We start from the raw sequence: 17,711 nt of genomic DNA on the forward strand, positions 1-17,711 counted from the left end.
CAGCCCATGGCCTAGACTCCAGACACATTCAGCAGCTTCTGGTTTGTAAAGTGGAGGCACTGCCCACCCATCTCCATGTGGCCAATTACTTCAATTCCGGGAGCAGTTGAGGAAGACATCTTGGCATCCGTCTAACACCACTAAGCACCCGACTAGCATCTGAGCACCCGTTCTCCAGGGGCTCTCAAACTTCTTGTTCTACAGAACCCTATACATTCTTAACAATTACTGAGAACTCCAAAAGGCTGCTATTTATGTGAGTTTAATCTATCAATATTTCCTGTGTTAGAAGTTAAACAAGAAGTTAGAAAAAGTGTATGAATTCGCTTAAAAATATTAACAATCTACTGTATGTTACCATTAATACTCTTAAACAAAATATAATTCTATTTTTCAAAAGAAAAATCATTAGTGAGAAGAATAGCAGTGATTTTAATTTCTGCAAATCTCTTTTGGACTGGTGAGAGCTGAATTCTCCTATCTGCCTCTGCATTCCCTGTTTTGTGATATCGCAGGCCAGGTTTTCCCTGGAAAACCCCGCAGGAACTCGGGAGAGAAAGAGTGTGCAAAAGGCAGGTGACATCCCGGCGTTTCTATGAAAATGGTCTTGCACCTCAGGGGCCTTGGATACACTTTGATAACTGTTGCCCTATCCAAGGCGAGACTCTTCTACACAAGAGCCAGGCAAGGGTCCTGGATTCTGTAATGAGTTACCGCCACCACCCCCCTCCCTTCTCTGTGTGCTTCTCACAACCTCCATTACTGCAGATGAGGATGTAATCCTCAACTGGGGCCTCTAATCCCAGAAGACTGCTAACTTCAAGAGGGAGGGTCCCATCTACCATCCCTACACCCCGCATAGTTTATTTTGAGTCAAGCCCTAGATAACTGCTTATCGGCACTGACCCTTGTGTCTTATTCCTGAGGTTGACTGAAGGAACCAACATCTGGATGGAACTGAAATTTCCCTGCAGATAAACAAGACTGATAAGCCACCCCATTCCAACATCTGATTCTGGGGCTCTTCAAAACCCGGGTAAGGCCCCGCTTCATCTAAGATGGGTCCTCCGCCTGCCCTTCCCGGGGGATTCTGGGAGGCCGCGGCCACCAAGGGCGACCCAGACTCGCGGCCCCAGCCCCAGGGCCTGAGGGGGAGGAAAGCTTGAGGCTGTGCCCAAGCCCTGCCCCGCCCCGCCCCAACACGCTCCCCGGCACCACAGCCCTCCCCGGCCACCGCCCCAACCACGATCCCACCCCGGTTCATGTCCGCCGGCCCCGCCGACGGCGCGGACGTACGTTTACCGTCTGTGGGACGCCGCCCCAGACAGGATGTCGGCCGCCGACTGACCAGGCCAGAGCTAGTCGCCCGGCCGAGCAAGCCGCCATCCCCAGCAGCAAGCACCGCCATGGTCCCGGGCAGCTGCACACTTCCGGAGCCCGCTACCCGCCCCAGAAGCGCACGCCGGCCCGCGCAGAGCGTGGCGCCTGTAACCATGGCAACTCCGCGGGGCCCTCCCCTAGCGCTTGCGTCGTGCGTCCTCCCGAGTCTAGTTGTGCGAGGGCAGAACTTGCGGAGCCAATGGGAGCCAGGGCGCAGCCAGGACGGGGGTGGGGGGAGGCTTATGGGACAGCTGGGCGGGGCCGGGGAGGGAAGGGCCGCGCGGAAGTCCTGACTTGCAGGTGGCGCCGGCCGGAGGCTGGGGCGTTACTGCCACCAGTGGGCGGGGCAGCGGGGCAGCGGGGCGGGGGCACCCTCACCTGTCCGTGTGTGGGGATCAGCCTGGGCTCCGTGGCCTCCGCTTGCACCGGACGTGGACCCAGGCTACCGGTGGGCAAGATAGAGGACTGAGCCCAGGCACGCACGGCTGGCCAGGTAGGGCACCTGAAGTGCAGATCCGCCAGGCCCGCTGCCGGCCTTGAATACGCGCTGCTAGGCAGTTTCCAAGAAGACGGGATCTGTCATAAGAGGGGAGGTAGGTCTTGGGTGCCAGATGTCGGGTTGGGTTCAGTCTCACAGGAGAGCCACGGTGAGAGGGCGCAGAGCGGCCCCTGTGTTGGCGGGGCTAAGAGTTTGGGGTATAGGGTCGGGGTGGTGTGTGCCTTTCTCTGTGGTCTCCTCACTCCAGAGCAAGGGGCTCTGCTTCCCCCCTCACCTCACTGCACTCCCTGCCTTCCCCAGCACCACCTGGGTTGTGGTCATGTCGAGGCAGGGAAGGCCCTGGGAAGGGGCTCATTCAGGGGCAGGGGCCACTCTGCAGGGATGCTGGACCTGACAGCAATGAGGTGCTTCGGAACTCCCCTGGGCTGGGTTTCTAACCAGTGGGATGGAAGGGCCTTTCCTTCCTGGGGTGCATTTGGGGGAACTAGATACGTCATGAATGTCAGCCCTGAAAATGGAGGCTGCGCTACATCCATTCTTGGAAAGAAAAATCAGGCCCTTCCAGCCCAGGTGACTCAGAAAGTCAGTCAGCAATGTTCGGGGTCCCCAGTTTAGGCTTTCAATTAGAGCTGAGCGGCTCAGGAGGCCAGATCCCTGTCCGTGGCTCCAGGAGTAGGCTTTCTGCTGGGGGACAGGATCCTCACAAACACCTGTGTCTTTGTGGGTCACTCCCCTCTGACAAGCTGGGAGGCAGGGTGCAGTTGTGGGAAATCGTGTTTCCATGAGGAGAGGGCCACCAAGTGGTGGGGGCACAGGAGACAGTGAGAAAGAGTCCCACAGCCTTTCTGGAATCAAAAAACTGGCAAATGTGAAAAAGTGCATAATTTGTTTTATTGAACAGGCTGCTTATGTACGTTTGGAGGGCCAGGTTCAAGGACTCTGCATCCCTCCAGGACAATAGCCTCAAGAGAAGAACAGACAGAGCAGGAAGAGATGTGGGGTTTCTCCCAGGAATGAGGCAGAACAGGGATTTCTGCAGATTTGCAAGGAGACCCCGACCGCTGAGCACGGGGTTACAACCCCACGTGACCCTTGTCGTGTTTGGCTTGGGCTCTGGGTCTGGCCTGATCATGTATTCTTCCAGCTGAGTTCCAGAAATTCAGAGGGTAGACTTAGAGAGGCTGCGTTTGGAACCCGGTGTGGAGACGGAGGGTCCTTTATGCTGAGTCCCCTCAGCCTAATCACTGTAGCTGAGTTCCAACACCACCCAGGCCCCCAGGGTGGCCGTGGAGGGAGAGCAAGCCTGGCAGGTGACCCAGGGGTCCCACTGCTGTGCCCCTCCCTTATCTTTGTTCCCTTTCACCCCGGAAGGTGTGATTGTCTCATGTCTTGGTGACAAGCCATCTCTCTTCTCTGTCAGGTGGGATCCCCACCCCCGCTCAGCCTTCTTTCTGCATGGATGCTGAAGGACCAGGCTCACTTGAAGTTCTGAGTTTGAGCAGTAAGGTGGAAACAAAGAAACCAATGGAAACAAAGAAACAAGTCATTGTGGCAAAGCTCCCCACCACAGAGAAGCTGCCCTGAGTGGAAGGGAGGGTGTGGGCATGCCCATTTGTTTCGTGTCTCCCAGTGCTCTTCGCTTTCTTATTGCAGACCTGCATGGTTACAACAAAATGATGTGCAAAACTGAAAATATTTACTCTCTGGCTTTTACAGAAAAGGCTGACCAGCCTCTGGTTCCCGTACCGGTCAACTGATTGGAGTACCTTTCCAGTTTGGAAACATCTGGGCAGGCCCAGGTTTGCAAAATTCTTTAAGAGTAGTTATGGAGTTTTGCTTCTAAACATTTTTATGGCTGTATACTTCTGAGCTGAGGTTGTGCTGTGTAATTCTGAGCCGGGATTTTCTCAAACTGTTTCTTATTTCTTATACCGGACACCCCTAAATTCCAAGGGGAATGGAATGTTAAGGAAGCCATGGAGTTTAGGAAAAAGATACAGATTTCATTTCCATTTAAGCATCGATGTATCTCCATCCTAGGCAGTATCGGTTCTGTGGTATTGACAGGGGAACTAAATAGCAACCAAATTTATAGAAAATAGTGGGTCATTGGGTACACAAGTTCTTCTTTTCAACATTTTTGTAGTGTTTGCAGTTTAAGATGACCGTTCCTGAGAAACAGGCAGCCTCTTAGAATGAAATAGCATTTTCTCTGATCCATACTCAATTTTTATTTCGTAGACAGCAGGAAGGGCAATCACACATCCAACACTTGGGCACCTCAAAGATAAAACGTAACTTTCTGGGAGCACGCTCCCCCCGTCTCCCTCTGCTCTTTTCACTGTCCCATTGTCCCTGAAGGCTCTTTCGTATCTTCTGCTCATGACTCCAGTAACTCTTCCTTCTCGTCCCTCAGCTGGTAAGATTACTTTTCTACTTTGACCAAGCAAACTGAAGCCAACAGAAAAGAACTTTCACTGGCAACTCCCAGCACATCCGCTCGCCTTCTGATGTCTGTGACCTCACTCTCGCTGCCCCACCTCTTATTACAGGTGACATAGAAAGCCAGGTCATCCAAAAGTCACCAGAGGGCCCATCCATACAATCTTCTCCGGGCTGTCACTCCCACATCCATCCTCTCTGTCACTACCTCATCTATTTTGTTCTCCTGCTAGTTGGCTCCTATCAGTATATAAAAGTCCATCCTCTTAAAAGAAACAAACAGCACTCCTTGACTCTAATTGGCCCCCACCAATTGCCACCCCATGTCTTTGCAGCAAATCTTTAATGAGTCGTTTAAACTCACTGTCTGCATATTCTCTTGAGCCATTCCCTTTTGCACCCCCAAGGCCATCAGTGACCCCACGTTGCTAAATATAGTGGTCAGCTTTTAGTCTTCATCATGCGTGGCCCTTTGGCAGCATTTGACCCGGCTCTTCCATTTCTCCTCCCCCGTGTTCCTGCTTCACTTGGCCTCCAGCCCATCGCTCTGCTTTCGATCCACTGGCTGGTCTTTTGCCAACGTCTCCTCTTTATTCCAAATATTTACTGCGAATGTGCCTCGGAGTTGGGTCCTGGGTCTCTTCTCTATCTCACTGCTATACTTTTGGTGGAAGCAACCAGACTTGGAATTTGACATGCCATCAATTTCTCGATTTGTCCAAAACTCCCTGATTGGCCTTTTCCATTTGGAACTCTCTCCCTGATACTCATATTCTTTTTCTTTCATTCATCTTGCTTTCACATTCATACATATGTTCTACTGTGTAAATTACTTTTCCAAATTTTGAATCAGTCCATACATATCATGTGAAATGCTCAGATCTCTATTATTTCCACTAAGATGCTTATTCTACCTTAGAACCTTTCTGCATTTCTGTATTTATGTCAATAAAGTGAATAGTATTTCTACAAGCCTCATAGTTAAACAGTGTGTTGGTTTGGGGCTATTATGTAACATGAAATAATGATACATCAACATAGTCCTTTTTCATTTAATTTTATGTAACACCAAGATGAGGTTTTTGCACTGAAGACTGATTCATTGAAATTTTACCTACGTTATGGACAGTCAGTTTATGTGAAAGCCCTCATTTCTCCCCTTTTCTGATATATTTTCCATTTGGCTATTATAACATATACCTTGGCATGAAATAAAATTCCAAATCCATTCACATAATAAAATTAATACATTTAAATTATATTTTTTAATGTTAAAAAGAAAGAAAAAAAACCCCAGACTCCTCTACCTATTAGGCATTTCTGTGGCAATATCTAATAGACTCCTTAATCATGACATTGAAGAACTGAGCTGATTCCAGCCCCTTTCCACCTGCTCAGCCCCATCTTGTCCCATCCCCTGTGGATGGGGAGGACATCCATCCCATTTTCCAGGTCCAGATGTTGGAACCATGTTCTTTCTCCTCTTTCTCTTACACACACACAGACAGCAAATCCAGCTTGTTAGAAAATTCTGGCTACTCTGAATTCATTAACCACCTACTCCCTGTTCCCCACCCTCCTAGGAGCCACCTTCAGCCCCTTGTTGGACACCAAATAGCCTACTTCTTCCATCTTTGCTTTTCTACAATCTCATCCACACAGAGTCAGAGGGAGCCTATAAAAGCATACATTGAGGGGGTGGGTGTAGCTCAGTGATACTGTGCATGCTTAGCATGCATGAGATCCTGGGTTCAAACCACAGCACCTTCACTAAAATAAATAAATTAACCTCCTCCCAAGAAAACCCAAAACAAAAGCATAAATTGGACATCACCTATCCCATCAAAACTCACTAAAAGGGTCACCATTCCATTAGGAGCCAAAGTCGTCCCAAAGTCTTCCAGGACCCGGCCTGCTCTGCCTCTCCGCCCACACTCTCCCCATCACTCTGGGGGCCTCTGGCTCCGGCTCTTCCTTCTTCCTCCGGATCTATTCTGCTTCAAGTTCATTACTCCTTGAGATCTTCCAGGATTGCCTTATTCCCTCCTGCCTGCCTCCCACCCCACCACCATCACCTGAGTTTGCTCATATCACTCTTATTTTTCCCCAAGCTCTTGCTACCCCCATCATGTTGCCTGTTTTCTCTGCTAAAACTCTGAGCCCCCAGTGATGGGGAGTCGTGTCTATTTTGTTGACTAATAAAGCCCAAGAGCCTTGGGAATGGGTATAGTTACTAGATTCCCATAAGTAGTAGGAGCTTATACAGATTTGCTGAATGAATGCAGAGGTCCTGGTCCAATTCGATGGAGCACTTCTGTGTCCTGCTCAAAGATTAACTCTCCTTTCCTCCTGAGAGAGGGTGACCACTTCCTTGGTGATCAAAGGCAAGATCTATTTTCTTTATGCTGTTAACCTTAGGCGGGGAGACTGGGGGATCTTCATTTATATTTTAAAATTTGATTCACTCTGCAGTTTGTCTCCTGTCTATGTATCCTTTTGAGAAACCGTTTATGAGTGATCATTCTTCCATCAGATTGAACAGGATCCAGGGGGAAGTACCAAGCCTGTCCCATCGGCCATCCTGTGTGTCATGTCCTGTGACCCAGTGGATGCTCAGCACATAAGTGAACCAACAGGAGTGAGGGAAGAGATGGGAACATCTCATTATTGTGGTGGCTGCACTCTGTCCGATGCCTTGAGATTTGGGGAAGGGTTTACAACTGCGGAGGCGAGATGTCAGGTCCTCTGTGCTCTTCCTGAGTGCCCTGGCCTTACCCATTCCCCCAGCCCCCTCTAGGCAGCCAAGCCCAGGAGCTGGGCCACCGGCGATTGTGCTGATCAATAATCCACCTCACCCAAAGTCCGGGGTTAAGAGCGGCCAGCACAAATGGTTGTAGACTCTGAAGTCAGGTCCTTGGAGGAATTCCTCACTGAACAATGTTTTGGACCTTTTATTTTTCTCTATAGCCTCCAGCTGAAGAAACAGATTGCCTTAGGTACATGAAAGGTGAGGACACCTACTATCCCCATGGAGCCCAGGTGGGGCTGGGAGTCTGCTGTTTGTACAGCCGGTGGGCTCGTGTTGCTTTGGGCATCCCTGTGCCTGAATTCCTGCAGTACTCTCGGTGGTAAGGACGGGGGTGCCTTGCAGGGAGGGAAGCGGGTCGGGGGACTTCACAGCTGGGGAGACGTTAACCTGGGGTGAGCGGGAGCCGGCTGATGCATGGAATCTCGGTGCAGGGAACTCTCCAAACTCAGAGAGGTTCCCACTCCCGCAGGGTCCCTTTGATCAGGGTGCTAGGCTGTCAGCACTGCAGGGTCCCTGTGAGGATCATGGTGCCTTCAGGCAGTGGGAAGTGAGGGGTCCAGTGGCAATTAAATTAACTGTGCACCCAAAGCCAACCCCCGTCTCTTTCAGCCTGTTTCCTAATCTGCAAAACTGGAATGATGTTAACCATCCCGCAGGTTTGTTGATGGGCTGGGACACACTAGACAGCCAGGAGCTGGAATTCCTCTGTGCCCTGATTGTTATCCATCCTTCACACTATTTACTCTCACAAGTTCAGTCTCTCTGTCTCTCTCTCATTCACTTGTAACTTTCTCTCCTGCTCTGGTTTCATTTGATTCCCACCCTCCTCCCAATCCCCAGATGAGTGAAATTAATTTCTGTGTGTCAGTTCCAAACTCCTGGGAAAGATGCTCTGTCCCCTCTGGATTGGTTGTCCAACCCATCAGTTGCAGTCAGAGGAGTGAGTCCCTCTGTGACCAGAGGAGGGGCTCTGCCCAGCCCCCCAGCCACCACTGTGGGAGCACATAGCTCTCCGAGGAGGAGGTACTGGCTGTGACTTGGTGTCACTAAGTGTGAATTTATCTCTCCTCTTGCCCCACCTTCATCCTCCTAAACAAAGATGAAAATTAAACACTCCCGAGATTTGTGTCATGGAACACTCAGGGTGGGGGCTAAGAGGGCTGGATTCCCTGCTGAGTGTAAGGGGCTACAGTGACTCCCCAACGAGAGCCTGTAAAGGAAACAGCACCGGCCCCACCGGACACTTAGGGTGCTGAGTCTGCGTGACATTGAGCCAGGCTTCTGACCACAGCTCAGGGGTCTGGTCCGACCGGTTAGTCTTTGAAACCAACCAGCTTTGGATTCCTCAATCCCTCCCTGAGGTTTTACCTGAACCACGAGCTTCTGTATCTCTGAAGACAGATGATGAGGACCCTTCACGTAAGGCATTTGCACAGCCCTGTGCGGGAATTTGTGCTGCACGGTCTGCCCGGCGAGCTGACCAAAGTTCGTATTTCACTGATCTTAGAAATAGTCTGGTTTCCTGATGCACTGTTTCAGTGAACAAGCAACAGAAGCCACCTCTGGCTGATAAAAGCAAAAAAGGGACTTAATGAAAAGATACTGGGAGGGTGCATGGAGTGGCCCAGACCAGAGCCGACCCTGGGGCCGTAGGAGATGTTGGGGAGCCCCAGGCACCAGGCTGCGCAGGGTGCTACCGGGCCCCCTGCTGCCCCAGCAGGGACCCCCCCTCCTCCTGACACTCCACCTCACTGCAGGTTCATGTCCCGGCAGGGCCAGGTCACACTGAAGCCACCAGCACACACCTCAATGGGGGAGTTGGCCCCTTCTCAGCTGAGGGCGTGCCTGGTGTGGGGAGAGGCCCAGTTAGAGGAAGGCGGTTCCCCTACTGTTCCGAGTTAATGCGCAAGTCAGTGCCCATCACTCAGGAGAGCCGGGCTGGTCGGACCTCATTGTGGTGACTAGGCCGTCTGAGTTCACGTATTACTTTTTAGGTTGGAAGGCCCAAGAGGGAGAAAAAGTGGAGGTTCTAGTACTTATTTTATATTTCCCATGTACCAGGTGCGGTAAGCAAGCCACTTCAGACAAGGCCCATAACAACCACATTAATAGGCCACGGAGAAAGTCATGCAGTCAGGCCTCTGCAGCCCCGAAACGCGTGTCCTCATCAGTTCCGTAGTTACCAGTGGAAGTTGTAGGGATTTATGGGACTGTGTGCTCCTGTGGGGGCTGGGATGTGTGTGTTTAAATCCACATCTTCAGACACTCGGCTAGAACCACAGCCACTGATTGTCTGCATGGAGGCAGAGGAGGGGAGGCTTCCAGCCTCTGGTCCAGCTCGTGTGGAGCTCAGAAGTTGCTCCTTCTGTCCTGAAAACAACACCAGAGCTGAGGGAGCTGCAAACCCACTGCTCTTCTTAGATCCACAAGAAAACTGAGGGGGAAAGCTGCTCCCAACACAGAGAGGCAGCCGGGCAGGCTTGGAGAGTCACAGCCCCCAGGGCAGAACCCGCTTTTGTAAGAACCCCGGGGGCAGGCAGATTTAACAGGTCCCTGAGGCCAGCTGGAGGCTCAGGGTGGGGAAGTCCGAATGTGACAACTCCAGGGGGCCAGTCAGAGGGGCCCCCTGCTCTTTTTCATGCATTTTACCTCCAGGACCGTATCCTGTTCTCAGAGTGAAGATCATAGGAAAACTCCTCATGGTTCCTGCCAGGAAAGGAAAAACTAGCTCTATTGAAATACACCCAGAACATTCTCTTCCATTGTGGGGGGTTGTGTTTTTTTTTTTTTTTTAATGAGAAATTATTTTACCAGAGCCTAACCTACCTGGGGGAAGGGAAATACCTTCTGTGTCACCCAAATTGGGGTGGGGGAAAGAGACAGACTTGTGGAAGTCACAGCTCAGGGCACAGGCTCAATGAGAACTAATCACAGGACTACAAATGCCCTGCTCTGTCCCGCTCCCCCAACACCTTACCTCCATGTCAGTAGGGCCCCTGTGTAATAACAGGAATAAAATTAAAAGAAGTAAATGTCTCAGGAGTGTCTAGGGAAAACCCAAAGACAGCGGGGAGATGAAAACAAGGACACACGGGTGGGTTTAGCCTCTCGCACGAATAGCTGTAGCAAACTACACACAGCCCAGCCCCAGTAGATAAACAGAAAACCTCACAGAAGAAACTATTTATTTTGGTTCTCTTACCCAGTGCATTCCATGGTGCATCCTCGCCTAGAATTGATTGGAAGCATGTCCATCTCAGAAGGGACATACCTGAAGAGAAATGGCTTTCCAGACTCTGAAGGGCAGAGAAAGCACCAGCCTGGGTTAGAGAAAGGTGAGGGGTGGGGTAGGGGGTGGGCTGCCTTCTTCCCCAAATAAGGAACCTTCCTGAGGCCAGCACAGTGGGAGGGAGGGCCATAGGGTGGAAGCAGCCAGACTTCTTCCTGAGAAGTGATAGGATGCCTCCAAGGGACCATTCAGGTGCCCAAACTGTGTCCTGATGGTAGGAGCCAGTCGGTCTGCCTCAGAGCCCAGGAGTGAGGTGGGCGCACAGCAGGCCGGTCTTACTTGGCCGGATCAATTTCACTTCTCCGAAACCCTGTGTAAAACATGAAGCGTGGAACGACCTGGTGAGCACAGCTCTGCCCTCAAGACCGGTTTCAACTCCTCTCTTCCCAGAGAACAGCATCTCTGAGCCCGTCCTGGGTGACCTCACAGAGATCACCCTAGTGGCCCAGGCTAGTGACCGGGAACATGTACCTTCCTGCAGCCAACCCCAGACGTCCACTGATGCATCATATACTGGCAAAGATGTGAGTTCCTGTGCATTGGTCTAACAGCAGAGACTCTGCCACAGGCCCAAGAGGTGGTGTGTGGGACAAGCAGGGGTGCAGGAGTGTACGCAGTGCAAAGGTGTAAGTGGTGGCAGGGGTGCAGGGGCTGTGGAGGGTGCAGGCAGTTCAGGGGATGCGGGGGTGCAGGCAGTGCGGAAGTGCAGAGAGTGGCAGGGGTGCAGAGGTACAGGGAGTTTAGGGGCGCAGGAAGGTGCTCAGGCACGTGGCCAGGGTCAGAAGGCAAGTGCACATCCTCGCAGTCAGCCTGACCCCGGGAGATTAGTGCAATGGTCTGGGGTGGCGGAGGGGGCGGCGGCGGCAGCGGCGGCGGCGGCGGTGGGTGGGAGGCTGCACGTGCAAGCCGGTCGATTTCTTCTCTTCCCTGCAGCCTGGCCTGGGGGGGCGTTGGCCGCCGGAGATTCGCCAGATGTTGGACTCCAGGTAAGCTTGCTCCTGGGTGGTGGGGCGGTTAGGTCAGGGGGAGGTGGCAGCGGCAAGGAGGCGGAGCGGGGCTGCCCCTGGCGAACTGATGGAATAGCTGCCTTCTCCCGGCTGCCGGGCCTGGGAGCGGCCTCTGCTGCCCCAGGTCGCCGCACACACCTGTCCCACTCAGCAAGCTGAGTGGGGAGTGGAGGCGGTGTCGTTAAGGTGCAGGGCCCACGGGGATAGGGGGGCTGCCGCACGGAAGCCGGTCAATTCGCTCCGCTCTCCCCCGCGGCGGAGCCAGGGGCGACTTCTGCTGCCGTAGAGGCGGGACGCCGGTCTCCAGGTGAGCTTGGTCCTGGGAGGCGGCGGCGGCGGCGGCGGCGGCGGCTGTGGGTTGGGGTCCGTTCCAGGGAGCTGCTCCATTTCTTCTCTCCCCCGCGGCCTGGCCTGGGGGCGACCTCTGCCGCCAGAGATTTGCCTGAGGTCCGACTCCAGGTGAGCTTGCTCCTGGGAGATGGGTGCGGTGCAGTCAGGGGGCTGGGAAGGTGGTGGCTGCGGGGATAGGGAGGCTGCCCCGGGGGAGCTTGAGGATTAGCTCCCATGTCTGTGCCGCGTGGCCTGCAGGCGGCCTCTGCTGCGCCAGGTCCCGGGACAACCCTTTCCCACTTTGCCTGCTGGGGGCGGGAGGCAGGGTAGTCATGGTGCACGGGTGGCGGGGGTCAGGGGCCTGCAGCGGGGGAGCGGGCCCATTTGCTCCCATCTTCCCCGCGGCTTGTCCTGGGGGCGGTGTCTCTTGCCCTGGGTTAAGAGACACGTGTATCCTAGTCAGCCTGGCCCCAGGAGGCGGGCGTGTTACGTTGGGGGTGGTGGCAGCAGCGGCAGGTTTTCCCATGGAGCCGGTCCATTTGCTCCCATTTCTCCCCATGGTTTGCCCTGGGGGCGGTCCCTGTTGTCCCTAGTTCGCCGGACGTCCATCTCCAGGTCAGCCTGCTCCCTAGAGGCGGCCACCGTGAGGTCAGGGGGCAGGAGCGGTGGCTGCTGTGGGGGTAGGGGGCTGCCTTGGGGAGCTGGTGGATTGGCTCCCGTCTCCCCGATGGCCTGGTGTGGGAGTGGCCTCTCCTGCCTCAGATCACCAGACACACCTGTCCCATTTAGCCTGCTGGGGGAGGGGCGCCCTGGGAAGTGCCTTTAAAGTGTGGGGGAGGCGACGGCAGGGGTAGAGGACCTGCAGCGCGGAGCCTGTCAATTTGCTCTCCTCTTCCCCACGGCCAAACCTGGGGGCGTACTCTGCTGCCCAAGAAGCCGGATGCCCGTCTCCAGGTCAGCTTGCTCCTGGGAGGCGGGCGCGATGCTGTCGAGGGGCAGAGGCAGCTGCGACGGCCGGCTGCCCCGCCTAAAGGGGCCACTTCTTCTCCTCTCCCCTGACCTGGCCTGGGGACGGCCTCTCCCGCCCAAGATTAGCCTGAAACCCCACACCCGGTCAGGTTGCTCCTGGGAGGTGGGCGCGGTGACATCAGGGGTTGGAGAGGAGGGGGGTCTGCCCCTGGCGGGCTGGAGGATAAGCTCCCATCTCTCTGGAGGCCTGACGTGGGGGTGGCCTCTGCTGCCCCTCATTCCCGGGTCACCCTTCTCCAGGACATATTGCCCCGGGGGTGCTGTAGGCTGCGGGGGCGGCGGGTTGTTGGCGGGGGTATGGAGCTTGCCGCTTGGGAGCTGGTGGTTTAGATCCCATTTCCCCCGCAGCTTGGCCTGGGGGCAGCCTCTGTTGCCCCAGGTCGCAAAGCACTGTTTCCCTGACAGCTTAACCACCGGAAGTGGGCAGGATGTGCTGAGGGGGCGGAGGCAGCCGCCAAGGCAGCGACGGAGGGGGCTGTCCCTGGCCAGCCGGTCAATTTGTTCCCATCTCAACATTTGCTGTCCCAGTTTCGCAGGACGCCCTTCTCCAGTTTATCCTTCTCCTGGGAGGTAGGCTCAGTGCATGCAGCCCAAGGTCTGGGCTCTCCCCTGGGGAGGGGCAGAACTCTCTTCTTCTTCTTTGTCTTTATTCTTCAGCAAAGTGGTTACTGGCCCCAATTCTTAATTCTGAGGAAGTGTAGCCTGTGTTACGGAGGAGCTGCTGGACAGTGAGGTTTCTGGGTGGGTTTTCACATCAGCTGATGCCCCAGGCAGGCAGGAAATCTATTACTTAGAGCTTCTTAGTCTGGAGTTGGGGGAAGGCCCCGCCATCCTCACCATGCTTTTTAAAAATGTTTTACTCCCCTCTTATTCCTAGGTGACATTTTAGGTTATTGGGTCCCAGATTGCTGGCACACTCATCCCTGTTCTCAAACATCTTTTAAACTTGGGTGAAGTGATAAGTTGGGGAAGAAGATGATTTACTGAAAGGTAAGAATACTTAAATTTGCATTAAAGCTACATTCTGTCAATCTTTCTCAAATGATTTTTCTCTGATTCTAAATCCATGACCTAGTGAATGTTGTACTCCTGTGTAAATCATTGATCTTCACATCACACTTGTTGAGTGGTCAACGAGATTTGTTATTTAGATTATTCCTGAAAGGAAAAGCTCAGGCTTTTGAGAAATCCTTGTCTGATGTCACCCAGGCAGTCACAGTAGAAGACAGAGCTGATATAAAAATCCCTCACCTGCCTGAACTGCAAAGCTTCTGGGATTACTGATCCCTGAAATGCAGGTGACTCTTGATGATAATCTGGGGGATGGTTTACATGATCAGATTCTTCCAGTCCTGTAAATGGGTCCCGTGGCCCCAGCCCCGGGAGAGCTGGTCATAAGGGCCATATCGTGAGGGGTGGGATGGGAAGGCAAGGTCTAAGAGCTGGCATCACTGAGATTCCACACTCGCTAAACACAGACCCCAGAGCCTAATTGTTGTCAGGTTCTGTTCTGGATTTGAGAGTTTGTTCAGACATGATTCTTGCCCTTCAGGGGTCACTGCCTGGGTGGAAGTAACCTTTACATAAATCTGGGGAGGATGACAACTAAGTAGATGGGCTGTTATGATTCTCAGTGTGCCCAGGCTCGCTCTTCCAGGCACTCGTGGGACTAACGAGAGTCATGTTATTCACTCATACACTGATTTATTACCCTTGAATTGATCATTTGTCCCACAGTAAGTGACACAAGCGATGAGGAACCTGAGTTTTGTCCCCTTTCCTAGCACTGATTGTATCTGTCAGTCAGGCGCCCTGCGTATGCATTGTGAAATGGTGGTATTTTTGCCCAATGGGACTGCACTGTCAGTTCTGAGAATCAGGGGAGACACGTGGGTAGGACAGCACACTGACACATATGGCACCCCCCCCACCCCATGAGACAGCATTGTCGATGCTCAGGTGACCCGATGTAGACCGCGGTGCTAAACCTGAGCATGTTTAGTGATCTTGGTGGCTATGAAAATACAGACTGCCGGTCCCTACTTCTGGAGACTCTGAGGGTGTGCACCCCAGAATTCTGCATTTTAAGAAGCACTTTAACTAATTCTGATGAAGATGATCTGAGTGTCCCACTGAGAAACACTGGTGTGCGATGCAACAGTATTGAGGATTCTCAGGGAGCGATGTCTTTTCAGGATGGTCCAAGGGCCCTCACGAGACTTTTGCCTTGGGTGTAATTGTATGTGTTCGAAAGTGATGTCTCTCACTTCCAGTGCTTGTCAGCATGCTCTGTGCAGGGATTTGCTCTCAGCAGATATCAAAAACTATAAGTCTTCAGGTCACCGAGCTAGAGTGTGAGCGATCTTTTATTTTGGTTTTCTTTATTGCAATGCAGAGTCTCCTGAGAAGAGATTCAGACTGAACAGCTTTGTGTCGGACTTTGGAAGACCGCTGGTGCCCAAGGGGTTCTCTGGCAGCACAATGACGAATCTAGGTCCCTCTTTCACTGCTACGTCAATGAAGTGGACCGCTTGGACAAGGCCAAAGCTGGTATCCCAACCATAGCCCTTGACAGTGATGTTCGGCTCCAGGAAGCCATCAGATGCAGCAGGTGGCCAGAGGAGGAGCCGAACGGGCTCATGAAATGTGACACCCACAGCTTCATCAACACGGACCAGAACTCTTCCTTTGGGGAAGATGATCTCCTGATTTTGGAACCACCTATTGTTCTAGAAAATAAGCCAGTTGCCCAGACCTCACACAAAGACTTGAATTGGAAATGTGCTTTGTCAAGTGTTTCTCTGAAGATGTGAAGTCTGTCTTTGTATGGCAGGAAGTCCCCTTTCACAAAATTGTATGTGTTTGTGTCTGAGAGAGAGAAATGGAGACAGACAGAAAGACGGAGACAGAAGAGAGCCCCCTCAGAAGAGAGCTAGTTAAGGTGAGTTTTTGTGCCTTAGTAAACATTTGGGGTTTTGGGGGGGACAAAGTATTTACACTGTCTCATTCTCCTCTTTGGAAACCATGGCCCCGTCCTCAGTGTCAGCGGCCTTGAACGGGGGTTGCCATGGTGCGTTTCATCTGGCGCTGCCACTTCCACGCTCTGCCTTTAGCACGTTGCTTTGCCTCCCAAGGCTGCCACCCTTTAAACTGTAAGGTGAGGAGTCTGGAGTAGATGATCCATCCCAGCTCTGCTGTTTCGCAAATTTCTGATTTCGTATTCGGATGAGGCTGGGATACACCCAGAGCAGTATAAACCAGGCCCTACCTCCTGTCTCTTGCTGGGGCATCCCTCAGGTCTGTGCCTTCTACTCAAGCCTTTACTGAGCCCAGCTTTTGTCAGGAGCCCAAGTGCCTACCGGGATGGCAGGAGACCTGTCTCTCGTGGTCACGGTGGCAGACATTTCTATTGGTTGTGCTGAAACAGCTCTTCTGAGATCCTCCGGCCACCCTTGCTCCAACCTGAGGACAGAAGTACCGTTCCTTTCCTAGGAGGAGGATCGATCCATGGTGCATTTTATGACAATCCTGTCCCCAGGAATGCACGGAAGGTTATCAGCTGAGTGAGGGGAAGTGCCTCTGTGTCTCTGTGTCCCTGTATCTCTGTCTGCTCACAGTGCCCTGCCACCGGCTACTGAACAAGAAAAGTGCTATTCACCATGCTGTGTCTTTTGCAGATGTGTAGGTGATGGTCTTGTGGCTCATGTGTGGGCTTTGTGCTGGGATGGTGAAGGGCTTATAAATACCTCATCAACATGTATTCGAGATGGCCTGGTGCCACACAGACTTGATTCATGAAGGCATCAAGCCTGCACACTGGTTTGGAAACAACTTGGTTTTGATCAGTCACACTGCATGCATGACTCACTGCTGATCTCTGGGTGGTTTTTTCGTTTTAGATTTATTCACCCAGTGTCTTGCTTAAGCTGAAAAATACATTTATTTCACTAGAATATTCTCAGATTCTTTGTTTTCACACATCCAGTTGTTTAATTCCTTTAAAAATCATTTTGTGTTTATAATGCCTCCTAATATCTATCATCTCTAGGTTCCCAGTGGCCTGAGATATGCACCAGATTTGATGTAGGAACTGTTCCACCAAAAGAAATCCCTTTGCCATAATATCTTTTGAGGAAAATATTACTCTTTAAGGCTCTAACAGTAAATCGTAGTACAAAGCATGGAACATTTATTGTAGTTAATACATGTTCATGCAAAAAGAAATGATATTTTCATTAAACAATGTTGATTTTAATAACTTTTACTAATGTGAATATTATTACTCATAATTTAAGTAGCCAAATAAAACCACAGTTATTTATTATGAAGTTTGAAAACTATTTACACTGTCTCTCAATTAGAGGTAGCTTTATTAGAAGACTGAAGGGTATTTAAAAGATGGAAAAATACCCGTGATGACACCATCATTTTTATTAACTAAATATCAAGAACTGTGCAGGGTTAAGATTTAAACCTCTGCAAGCTGTCAAGTTAGCATGAGGTAGTTTGTGGATGCTGCCAGAAGACAGGAGACTCCCCCAGGTTCAGAGACAAAGAACTTCTTGCCAGCACAGCAGGCAGCTTGGGGTTCATGTTCATGTTGGTTCCTGAGTTTCTTTCCTTTTGCTGTTGTAACAAAGGACCACAGACTCAGTGGCTTAAAGCAATACACATTCATCATCTCACTGTTCTATTGTGCAGAAGTGCAAAGTCATTGTCAGTGGGCTAAAACCAACGTGTGGCCAAGGCTACGTTCCACACCGAGGCTCTAGGGAGGGATTCGTCTTCCTACCTTTCCCAGCTTGCAGAGGTGTTCACACTGCTTGGCCCAGGGCCCTGTGTCACTGTGACCTCTGCTGCCACTTTACATCTCTGTCTCTGACTATATAGATATAAAGGAAGAGTCTTCTACATCTGGTATGGACC

General features: G+C 52.0%; 1 protein-coding gene across 50 annotated transcripts in view; it reads left to right on the top strand.

Annotated features, from left to right (window-relative positions):
* The first annotated feature begins 1,661 nt into the window (after nucleotides 1-1,661).
* Nucleotides 1,662-17,711, top strand: part of LOC141578987 (uncharacterized) — a 196,294-nt gene continuing 180,244 nt past the window's right edge. For 35 of the 50 annotated variants that reach the window (XM_074373104.1, XM_074373086.1, XM_074373095.1 and 32 more), the window contains exons 1-11: nucleotides 1,662-1,873; nucleotides 3,300-4,431; nucleotides 6,855-7,061; nucleotides 7,289-7,449; nucleotides 7,740-7,786; nucleotides 10,337-10,465; nucleotides 10,810-10,943; nucleotides 11,353-11,405; nucleotides 13,191-13,355; nucleotides 13,663-13,775; nucleotides 15,181-15,726. In XM_074373104.1, the coding sequence (XP_074229205.1) occupies nucleotides 4,390-4,431; nucleotides 6,855-7,061; nucleotides 7,289-7,449; nucleotides 7,740-7,786; nucleotides 10,337-10,465; nucleotides 10,810-10,943; nucleotides 11,353-11,405; nucleotides 13,191-13,355; nucleotides 13,663-13,666 (942 nt within the window). In that variant the 5' untranslated portion in view covers nucleotides 1,662-1,873; nucleotides 3,300-4,389 and the 3' untranslated portion in view covers nucleotides 13,667-13,775; nucleotides 15,181-15,726. Of the gene's footprint in view, nucleotides 1,974-3,299; nucleotides 7,062-7,288; nucleotides 7,450-7,739; nucleotides 7,787-10,336; nucleotides 10,466-10,809; nucleotides 10,944-11,352; nucleotides 11,406-11,687; nucleotides 11,886-12,689; nucleotides 13,356-13,662; nucleotides 13,776-15,180; nucleotides 15,727-17,711 lie in introns of all 50 variants that reach the window. The other 15 variants (XM_074373133.1, XM_074373137.1, XM_074373213.1 and 12 more) reach the window with 15 other exon arrangements.

The sequence above is a fragment of the Camelus bactrianus genome, chromosome 1 (assembly GCF_048773025.1).
Source record: "Camelus bactrianus isolate YW-2024 breed Bactrian camel chromosome 1, ASM4877302v1, whole genome shotgun sequence".
Classification (NCBI taxonomy): domain Eukaryota; kingdom Metazoa; phylum Chordata; class Mammalia; order Artiodactyla; family Camelidae; genus Camelus; species Camelus bactrianus.